General features: G+C 39.4%; 1 protein-coding gene across 1 annotated transcript in view; it reads right to left on the minus strand.

Moving 5' to 3' along the window:
- Positions 1–12,668, minus strand: part of LOC106052011 (uncharacterized) — a 51,921-nt gene that overhangs the window by 918 nt on the left and 38,335 nt on the right. The window contains exons 8-9 of the mRNA XM_056039943.1: positions 11,850–11,977; positions 3,978–4,045 (exon numbers count right to left, since the gene is read on the minus strand). Of these exons, the coding sequence (XP_055895918.1) occupies positions 3,978–4,045; positions 11,850–11,977 (196 nt within the window). The remainder of the gene's footprint in view (positions 1–3,977; positions 4,046–11,849; positions 11,978–12,668) is intronic.

Here is a 12,668-nt window from a genome sequence, read left to right on the forward strand (position 1 = left end):
CTCGGGCAGAGTTGTGTTTACTGAGTGCTAAAGGCAGCACGGAAAACCTTCTCCCAGATATTCCACTCCCCCCACTGGTCCATTAATGAGATTGGACCGTAACGCTCTGAGCCTGCTATAAGCATGAAAGTAGCGATAGATAAAAGCTATATATGTATTTTTAGTACACCTATATATCAATATATGGTAGTGTACTATGACTCTATCTACACACTATGTGGTAGTGTACTATGACTCTATCTACACACTATGTGGTAGTGTACTATGACTCTATCTACACACTATGTGGTAGTGTACTATGACTCTATCTACACAAATATGTGGTAGTGTACTATGACTCTATCTACACACTATGTGGTAGTGTACTATGACTCTATCTACACACTATGTGGTAGTGTACTATGACTCTATCTACACACTATGTGGTAGTGTACTATGACTCTATCTACACACTATGTGGTAGCAGTGGCGTCAGTGCTGTTGGCAGGTAAGGTACGTTCAGGGTGTCACCCCCACCTCAAATCTTCGCAATGAAAACTAACGTTCTTTCTGATGCATCATATTAGGTCCAGAGTGAGCCCATTACCTCCCTTTATTGATTGTCGTTACAATGAGTGTCGATTCTGACATGTTCTCATTGGTTATTACATACATCTGAACATACTAACCATCTAAACATACATCTGAACATACATCTGAACATACATCTGAACATGCATCTAAACATACATCTAAACATACATTTAAACATACATCTGAACATACATCTGAACATACATCTGAACATACATCTAAACATACATCTAAACATACATTTAAACATACATCTAAACATACATCTAAACATACATCTAAACATACATCTAAACATACATCTAAACATACATCTAAACATACATCTGAACATACATCTAAACATACATTTAAACATACATCTGAACATACATTTAAACATACATCTAAACATACATCTAAACATACATCTAAACATACATCTAAAACATCTGAACATACATCTAAACATACATCTAAACATACATCTAAACATACATCTAAACATACATCTAAACATACATCTAAACATACATCTAAACATACATTTAAACATACATCTAAACATACATTTAAACATACATCTAAACATACATCTAAACATACATCTAAACATACATCTAGACATACATCTGAACATACATCTGAACATAGATTTAAACATACATCTAAACATACATCTGAACATACATCTAAACATACATCTGAACATACATTTAAACATACATCTAAACATACATCTGAACATACATCTAAACATACATCTAAACATACATTTAAACATACATCTAAACATACATTTAAACATACATCTGAACATATAACTGAACCATCTAAACATACATCTGAACATACATCTAATCATACATCTAAACATACATCTAAACATACATCTAAACATACATCTAAACATACATCTAAACATACATCTGAACATACTTCTAAACATACATTTAAACATACATCTAAACATACATCTAAAACATCTGAACATACATCTAAACATACATCTAAATATACATCTAAACATACATTTAAACATACATCTAAACATACATTTAAACATACATCTAAACATACATCTGAACATACATCTAAACATACATCTAAACATACATCTGAACATACATTTAAACATACATCTAAACATACATCTGAACATACATTTAAACATACATCTAAACATACATCTGAACATACATCTAAACATACATCTAAACATACATCTGAACATACATTTAAACATACATCTAAACATACATCTAAACATACATGTGAACATACATTTAAACATACATCTAAACATACATCTGAACATACATCTAAACATACATCTAAACATACATTTAAACATACATTTGAACATACATCTAAACATACATCTAAACATACATTTAAACATACATCTAAACATACATCTAAACATACATCTGAACATACATTTAAACATACATCTAAACATACATCTGAACATACATTTAAACATACATCTGAACATACATCTGAACATACATCTGAACATACATCTAAACATACATCTAAACATACATCTGAACATACATCTAAACATACATCTAAACATACATCTGAACATACATCTGAACATACATCTAAACATACATCTAAACATACATCTAAACATACATCTAATTATACATCTGAACATACAACTGAACATACATCTAAACATACATCTGAACATACATCTGAACATACATTTAAACATACATCTAAACATACAACTGAACATACATCTAAACATACATCTGAACATACATCTAAACATACATCTAAACATACATCTGAACATACATCTGAACATACATCTAAACATACATTTAAACATACATCTGAACATACATCTGAACATACATTTAAACATACATCTAAACATACATCTAAACATACATCTAAACATACATCTAAACATACATCTAAACATACATCTGAACATACATCTAAACATACATCTAAACATACATCTGAACATACATTTAAACATACATCTAAACATACATCTGAACATACATTTAAACATACATCTGAACATACATCTGAACATACATCTGAACATACATCTAAACATACATCTGAACATACATCTGAACATACATCTAAACATACATTTAAACATACATCTGAACATACATCTGAACATACATTTAAACATACATCTAAACATACAACTGAACATACATCTAAACATACATCTGAACATACATCTAAACATACATCTGAACATACATTTAAACATACATCTAAACATACATCTAAACATACATCTGAACATACAACTGAACATACATCTAAACATACATCTAAACATACATCTAAACATACATCTAAACATACAACTGAACCATCTAAACATACATCTAAACATACATCTAAACATACATCTAAACATACATCTAAACATACAACTGAACCATCTAAACATACATCTAAACATACATCTAAACATACATCTAAACATACATTTAAACATACATCTAAACATACATCTGAACATACAACTGAACATACATCTAAACATACATCTAAACATACATCTAAACATACATCTAAACATACAACTGAACATACAACTGAACATACATCTAAACATACATCTAAACATACATCTAAACATACATCTGAACATACAACTGAACATACATGTAAACATACATCTAAACATACATCTAAACATACATGTAAACATACATCTAAACATACATCTAAACATACATCTAAACATACATCTAAACATACATCTAAACTTACATCTGTAAATGCTTTCCTTAGTAGACTTTAAAGAGCGCCTAACGGAAACAGTTTAATTTTATAGTGCTAGTTTTGTACAAGCTTAATCGGAATGATAAATGTACTTTAGTGTGAAATGTTTGATTTGGGGCAAGCCCCTACCCCAGACTATGTCCACGGAAAGTTGGTTGTATTTTTTGTTTAGCTGTGACTTCAATTCTGGTAGATTTACTCGATGAATGGATCCTACAGATCTGATAGTTTGAAACCTTTCATTAACCTATCATTGCGTCTCTCATGTGTTAACTGTCGTTACTAATAGAGGGAAAGTTGAACATCCCCCGCCCATGGACTTTGGAGTTGAACCTCTACCCCCCCCCCCCCCACCACCTTTGGCTCATAGAATTTTGTGATTGTAGTTTTGATTTACAGGTAATTAGCTGTTTTTTTTTTTAATTGAGGTAAGGGGTTTTAACCTCTACCCCCCCCCCTTTTTTTATTTGCCTATCCTCATGGACTTTGTGAATATAGTTTTCAACCCAACCCTTGCCGCCCCCCCCTCCTTTGGCTACACTTGGACAAGAAGCGGGTTGAGCCTGAAAATATAAACAATGTCATAATTTGTTAGTTGGATTAGACATTAACCAATGTTGTGGCGCGATAATGGACTGAACTTTTACCTTTTGGATTTGCTGGAAAAAAATTTGGTGTGCGGCTTGACATTCATTTTTTGTGTGGCTTCAATGGCCTGGGGAAATAAATAAGTTCTAGCTTGGACATGAACTCAATAGACCTAATCTTTATTCTTCACCAGGAAATGTGTCGCACAGTTTGTGTATTACAAATATATTTTAACTATAGAAACAAATGATACGCTCACACCAGACTCACTCTGTTACATGTTTACATCACCATGTAATCCCCAGCTCTCTGACTGATTCATTCATCATTAACTATGCAGATTGGGTTGGAGGAAAACAAATCTGAGCCTATTTATTGCTTATTCGTCCCGAGACATGACGTTAAACTGCGCTCCTCTTTCCTTAGCACTTTTGGAGCTCAAAAGTGCCCTACTTCTTTTCTATCATTGTGTCTGCCTCCTCTTTTCCTAAGTCTGCCTTCATTGATCATCACACTGTCTCCTTAACTTTAAATTCTTAGTACGTCCTAGACCAGTCCGTTTGCCGTGGACTGCGACGGGTAAGGGGGGATAAAGAGATCCTGGTGTTTGAGTGGTGGCTATCTGAGGATAAACCACCACAACACAATACTTTGGCTCCAAGTTACGTAGACCTGAGGCCCAGATGGCCCGCCCTGGGTCAACCGGCTGGTCATGCCGAGCTACCAGCATAGGTCGTCGACCTATGCTGGAGGGCGGTGGCTGGAGGGTCAATCAGGGAGCTGCTGTATCGGACACATGTCCGATGCAGCAGCTGACTGAGTATAGCACCTGTGTAGCCCTGGCGGGCTCATTCTGGACTCCCGAATGGCCCGTCCCCTTGTTGGACTCGATGGCGGGTGGGGAGCACAGGTGCCAAATTAACAAGAATATACATGGACAAAAAAAAAAACCAACAAACTACTTGCCCCAGATTTAAGTCTGGGCAAGAGACGCCGCATTGAGGCAAAAAAGGAGGAGGCCACAAAAAGCTGTACTACCTGGCCATCATTTTTGGTGGTCAGGTGCACAGAGGAGGGGAAAAGTCTGACAAAGCTGAGCCCTTTCCTTATTTATAAGGGACTCAAGTCAGTAGTGGGAGAGCCCAAGAGTGTGTCTAAGCTGCACAAATCAATGGAACTTCTTGTAGAAGTAGATGGCAAGATACACTCTGATGGGCTTTTAAGATGCAGAAGACTCTGTGATCTCCAAGTGGAATTCATGCCACACAAGAGTCTGAACACCAGTAGAGGTGTAATCAGCTCTAGGGACCTACTGGAATGTTCCGAGAAGGAAATAGTGGAGGGCATTGAAGGAGTCACCCATGCCCGACGCATTACCAGGCGCAGGGATGGTGAGGAGGTCAAAACCGCCACTATAATCCTCACATTCGGAACTAGGACACCGCCAGAGTATGTGAAGGCAGGATACCTACGAGTTCCAGTGAGGCCCTACATACCTAACCCCATGAGGTACTTCAAGTGCCAGGGTTATGGACACGGCGCGGCAGCCTGCAAGAGGAACACTGTGTGTGCCAGATGTGCGGAAGAGGGTCATGAGGACAAGGGCTGCACAGCCCAGTTCAAATGCCCAAACTGTCAAGCTGGCCACTCAGCCTACTCCAAGGACTGCCCTGTGTAGAAACAGGAGGTTGCCGTGCAGGAGTACAAGGCAAGAAATGGATGTACCTTCAGCCAGGCGAAATCGGCTGTACTGGCCCGACCCAAGGGCCAATTCGGCTTGACAAAGACCTACGCCCAGGCTGTTGCTAAGAAAGGAAGATCCATAGCCACACAGACGGACACATTGACCCCACCACCCCCTCCTCCTCCTCCAACTCAGAAGAAAACACCGCCAAAGAACACACCTCTGAAGAAACAAGAAAGCCCTGTTGTCATGCTAAAGAACAGGTTCTCTGTGCTCGCTGATGAGAGCATGGAGACTGAGCAGCATGTCAAAACCAATACTCCGGGAGAACCCGGAGACATCATGCCTGACACAGGTTCTCCTCAGAGAACCCAGCCAGACACCCCAACCTCTACCAAATTAGAGGTTGACCAACTCCCTAAGGGGAGAAATCAAAGCGGAGAGGATGCCCGAGGTGAGAGAGGAGGAAATAACCTCCGCTCTAACCAGAGGGATCTCCCCTCTCCAGAGAGAAAGACTTCCCCCAAAAGGGGGTTGTCCTCCTCTCCATCCAAACCCAAGAATAAAAATACTAAGGTCACTGAAATAAAAGGGAAACCCCTCCGGGGGCCTCCCAAGGCCAAATAGCTCCAAGTAGGTCATCTAGAATAAGCCATGGATTCCAGAATTGTACAGTGGAACTGCAGAGGCCTCAAGGCCAATTACGAGGAAATGCAGCTACAGATGGACTCTGAGACTCCTGCAGCTGTCTGCTTACATGAAACATTTCTGAAAGATTGCATCAGCTTCCGAAACTACCGTGCTTACAGCAAGAATGTTGAGGATGCAGAGAGAGCATCAGATGGAGTCTGTATCCTTGTGAAGGATAGCATCCCCCATGAGAGGGTAGAACTACAGACCACACTACAGGCCGTAGCAGCTAGGATAACCCTTCACAAGGTTATCACTTGCTGCAGCCTGTATCTACCACCAGGCGCTCCATTAAACCCAACAGACATAGAGGACCTATTGCAACAACTCCCCCGGCCTTATTTAATTCTTGGGGATTTCAACGCCCATAACACCATGTGGGGATCCAACAATACCGACACAAGAGGTCGTATGCTGGAGGATATCTTCCTCCAACATGATTTATGCATACTTAATGATGCATCACCGACCTACTTGCACCCAGGAACTGGATCACTCACATGCATTGACCTCACCGTATGCGTCCCCGGACTTCTGGACGATTTTAAATGGTCCGTTAGCAATGATCTACGGGGAAGTGATCACTTCCCAATCATCATTACTAACAATCTCCCTTCATTGGGACGACCTCAGCGGTGGAAACTGAATAAGGCCGATTGGGAACAATTCCAAAAAAGATGCTCCGAGGATATCACAGAAAATATCCTCCATGAACAGAACCCAGCTGATACCTTTGCTAGCAAGCTACTAAGTATAGCCAGGAAAGTTGTACCCCTAACCTCTGCAAATCCAAAACGGCCTAGCAAACCATGGTTTGATACAGCTTGCAAAAGTGCTATTGGCGATAGGAAAAAACGACTGGCTGCATTTATAAAGAATCCTTCCCAGGAAAACCTAAAGCTATTCAGGATAGCTAGAGCAAAGGCTAGACAAACCATACGGTCAGCCAAAAGGAATTCCTGGAGAAGTTTTGTCGGCAGTCTGGATGCCAAAACTTCTGATAGAGCGGCTTGGAAGGCAGTAAGGCGAATCAAAGGGAAAGAATCGAATGCAATAGGGCATTTGAAAAACCAAGCACGAACTGTCACGTCCCCCAGAGAAATAGCTGACTACCTTGCATCCTCAATAGCAGAAAAATCATCCACTGCACACTACACGCCAGTCAAAACCAGGGAGGAAAGACACCCCATTGATTTCAGGTCAGAGAACAATCAAGACTACAACAAACCGTTCTCGCTTGAGGAACTGAGGGAATCGCTGGACAAGTCACATGACACAGCGCCTGGAGAAGACGAAATCCATTACCAGTTCCTCAAGCACCTTCCCGTCCTGCTAGGGGTCTATAACTGTGTGTGGCAAACAGGCGCTTTCCCAAACAGCTGGAGGAAAGCCACAGTTATACCTTTACCTAAACCGGGAAGAGACGGCTCTGACCCAGCTAACTATCGACCAATAGCACTAACAAGCTGCATCTTAAAACCATGGAAAGAATGATTAACAGTAGGCTGGTCTGGTACCTGGAAAGGAATTAAGTGATCTCAAACTACCAGTGCGGATTCCGGCAGGGGCGGACAACAACTGACCACCTGGTAAGGCTGGAAGCTTATATTAGAAATGCATTACTCAGAAGAGAACATCTAGTAGCTGTATTCTACGATATAGAAAAGGCTTATGACACAACCTGGAAACATGGCATTCTACGTGACCTGGCGCTTATGTGGCTTAAGGGACACCTCCCCCGTTTTGTGGAGGAATTCCTGAAAGATCGAAAATTTCAGGTTCGAGTGGGCAACTCCGCTTCTGACACTCATGACCAGGAAATGGGTGTACCCCAGGGCAGCATTCTGTCAGTCACCCTGTTCAACATTAAAATAAATAGCATCATAAATGCGCTGTCCCCTGGCATAGAGTGCTCTTTGTATGTTGATGACTTTGTCATTTTTACTTATGGGAAAAACATGAACACCTTAGAAAGAAAATTACAGTTATGTTTAAACAAAATTCAGGGTTGGGCAAACTATAATGGTTTCAAATTCTCAGACTCCAAAACAGTTAGTATGCATTTTTGTAATGTAAGGGAACTCCACCCAGACACTGAACTATTTATACACAAAAAGAAGATCCCTGTCGTGAAAACTACAAAATATTTAGGCCTCACCTTAGATTCCAAATTTAATTTTCTCCCCCACATTAAGGAACTTAAGAAGAAATGCCAAAAGAAATTAAACATACTAAGAGTACTCAGCCATACGGACTGGGGAGCTGACAGAGATACCTTGCTGCTGCTTTATCGGAGTCTAATTCGATCCAAGCTAGACTACGGATCCATAATATATGGAGCAGCAAGGAAGTCGTATCTAAAAATACTGGAACCAATACAAAATGCTGCCCTGCGTCTCTATCTCGGCGCGTTTTGTACATCACCTATCCCAAGTCTCCATGTGGAGGCTGGAGAACTCCCCATGGATATAAGAATGAAAAAGCTTGCAATGCAGTATATAGTCAAGCTAAAATCCAACCCCACGAACCCTGCTTTTGACTCCATATTTAACCCCACAGAGGTAGAATTATACAATAGAAGGCCTAACGTCATACAGCCGTTGGGCCTTCGAATGAGAGAACCCATCAAAAATTTAACCCCACCCATTGACCAAATCTCTAAAATAGAAACCCCTCAGAATCCTCCTTGGCTAATGAATAAACCCAAATTAAATTTATCCCTCCTTAATTTCAAAAAAGAAAATACAGACCCAAGTATACTACAAGTCCACTTTAGGGAACTGCAGGAGAGCTACGGAGACTGTGGCACCATCTACACAGACGGATCCAAAATGGAGGGAAAGGTCGCGTGTGCCTGCTCCTTTCGGAACAAAACAATCTCCCGTAGACTCCCCGATGGCTGCTCCATCTTTACGGCCGAATTGCACGCAATATTGCTTGCACTTATGGCCTTAAAAGCATCAGAAAGGAGGAAATTTATAATCTGCTCCGACTCCAAATCTGCATTGCAAGCTTTGGGGCGGATGAAGACTGACATCCCATTGGTACATAAGAGCCTGAAGCTGTTGGACCAAATAACAGCCGACCGTAGGGATGTCACCTTCATCTGGGTCCCCTCCCATGTTGGCATTGAGGGAAACGAAGCCGTAGACAGAGAAGCAAAGAGAGCCCTAAATCATGCGGTGTCAGGAACCCAAATTCCCTACTCGGACCTGAGACAAAGTATTGCCTCTGCCACCTATCGAGAGTGGCAGAACCGATGGGAGGCTGAGACTCACAGTAAACTCAGGCAGATTGTGGCGGATGTCAGGTGGCGGCCCACATCTAAGGGTCTGACAAGGCGTGGGAGCACGACCATGTCCAGACTTAGGATTGGCCACACCTACATCACGCACTCTTTTGTACTGAAGAGATAGGAGCCCCCACTTTGTGAGTACTATGACTCTCGCCTCACCGTGGAACATATCCTCGTTGATTGCCCCAGATACCAGGATGTCAGGACGAAATATTTTAGAGCCACTAATTTAAATACACTATTTGATAATGTCGACCCTGGGAAGGTACTGGGCTTTATCCGGGAAGTGAACATGCACTATTTACATTAGATTTTTACCAAATATTTAAATTTTTACTACCTTTACTATTTTAACTGTGAATAGACCTTGATTTTAATGATATGACTGTATAGAATCTGGCCCTTGTTGTTTAGAGAGAGAGAGTAGTCCTTAAGGGACTGCAGGCACGACATGGCTTAAATTGTGCCGATGTGCCTCAAATAAAAAATCAATCATTTATTGCTTATCGTTACCAAGACATAAACAGGGCATACTTTTACAACAAGCAAAATATTATACAAATATTTTCTTTAAAAGAAAAAGCTTCTCTAAATGGAAATAACTCCGCCTTAAAACTATATCTATCAGTAATGTACAAGCTATTTCCCTTATTCAATATCAAACAAAATAATTAATTACCAATAATTAATTAACTAATTGTTTGCTATGAATAAGTGTGCTAGGTTTCAACGTAATCCGAGATCGTGATGGTTGTACCTAGGTATTTATATGTTTGCACTTGTTCTAGGGTTTGGTTGCTTATCTGAATTTCTGAACTACTGGCCTGAATTGCACAGTCCACATCAGCACTGGCAAAACTCAAAACAATATAGAAAGACAAAGGTTTAGCCCTCGACACCAAAGTCAGACTGATGCGCTCCCTGGTCATGGCCACATTCTTATATGCTCGCGAGTCTTGGAGTCTTGGACTGCAGAGCTAGAGAGGAGGATCCTAGCAATGGAATTGAGATGCTACAGAAGGATCCTAGGTATCACATTTAAAGACCGCATTACAAACGTAGTGATTAAAGACAGTGTTACTACAGTGACTGGACCTCACGATGACCTGCTAAAAAAACGCAAACTAAAACTCTATAACCATATTACAAGGTTTTCGGAGCTTGCAAAGATCTTCTTTCAGGGAACAGTACCAGGAAAAGGAAGATGAGGCAGACAAAGAAAGTGATGGGAAGACAACATAAGAGAATAAACGGGCCTGCCATTGAAAGAGGTTTTATCCAACGCAAAAAGACAGATAGGAATGGAGAAAGACGGTTGACAAATCTTGTGTGGTGCCCCAACAGACTAAAAGATAGGTGAAGGTGTAGCAAAAGTGAATCTCGTAAGCCATTGTACTTTAGTAAATGTGTTACTTCTGATACTTTTACGAAACAATGTGTTACTTCTTCTGATACTTTTACGATACAATGTGTTACTTCTTCTGATACTTTTACGATACAATGTGTTACTTCTTCTGATACTTTTACGATACAATGTGTTACTTCTTCTGATACTTTTACGATACAATGTGTTACTTCTTCTGATACTTTTACGATACAATGTGTTACTTCTTCTGATACTTGTACGATACAATGTGTTACTTCTTCTGATACTTTCACGATACAATGTGTTACTTCTTCTGATACTTTTACGAAACAATGTGTTACTTCTTCTGATACTTTTACGATACAATGTGTTACTTCTTCTGATACTTTTACGAAACAATGTGTTACTTCTTCTGATACTTTTACGATACAATGTGTTACTTCTTCTGATACTTTTACGAAACAATGTGTTACTTCTTCTGATACTTTTACGATACAATGTGTTACTTCTTCTGATACTTTTACGAAACAATGTGTTACTTCTTCTGATACTTTTACGATACAATGTGTTACTTCTTCTGATACTTTTACGATACAATGTGTTACTTCTTCTGATACTTTTACGATACAATGTGTTACTTCTTCTGATACTTGTACGAAACAATGTGTTACTTCTTCTGATACTTGTACGAAACAATGTGTTACTTCTTCTGATACTTTTACGAAACAATGTGTTACTTCTTCTGATACTTTTACGAAACAATGTGTTACTTCTGATACTTTCACGACACAATTGTGTTCTGGCCCGATTCTGTCACATGAAAAAAAAGTTAACATACACAATTATGTTTTAAACTTGTTTCTCTCTAGACGTCAGTACAATTCAAATACAATTACCACTAGTTTTCCTTCTAGGAGGCTTATTTCATTCACAAAGTCCATGTATTTGGTACAACAGTATAAAGTGGTTCTGTCCCAGACTGACTTGAGAGTAAAGGGATCCGGTATTGGAAGAATATGGTTACCTGGGAGAAATATGACAGCATTTAGAGCTACACAACAACTGATATCAGACAGCATTTAGAGCTACACAACAACTGATATCTGACAGCATTTAGAGCTACACAACAACTGATATCTGACAGCATTGATAACTCTGTAATATCTTATTTTCATGTATGTGAATATTAGTAATAATTAACAAGAAAAACATTTACTTTTTGTTTAAGACAATACCTCCTTTATACAACTTACAGAGCGATTCATTTTTTATCAATAACTAATGAATGTTAGATTTAAACAAATGTATTGATCTACTAGACTTTATAATATTTCAATGATTCATTTTGCAGTCAGTGTTAAAAAGCGATTCGCAAAATGTTCCTGAACATTAATTGATGAAACTCTTGAATGAAGAATGCCTACATGCGGAAATACCCGAAGACGTATAGCCCCAAGGCAGGGCGGGAAAGGAGGGGCTACAGCCCTGGGAACTCCACAAGGGGCTCCACAAACCACAAAAAGATTTTAATAGTCTCAAAATTTAGACGGTTTATAAAATTTTACTTTTTTTTTCGAACTTTTTTTCACGTATTTTTTTTTTTACCTTAAATCAATTGAGTAGCGTGGTCGAGAGGATAAGTACACTTGGCTTGGCTACCTATGATGGGGCTCGAGGTTCGACACCCAACTCGAGCAGAATTGTTTCCTGAGCGC

The sequence above is a fragment of the Biomphalaria glabrata genome, chromosome 1, assembly GCF_947242115.1.
Source record: "Biomphalaria glabrata chromosome 1, xgBioGlab47.1, whole genome shotgun sequence".
NCBI lineage: Eukaryota > Metazoa > Mollusca > Gastropoda > Planorbidae > Biomphalaria > Biomphalaria glabrata.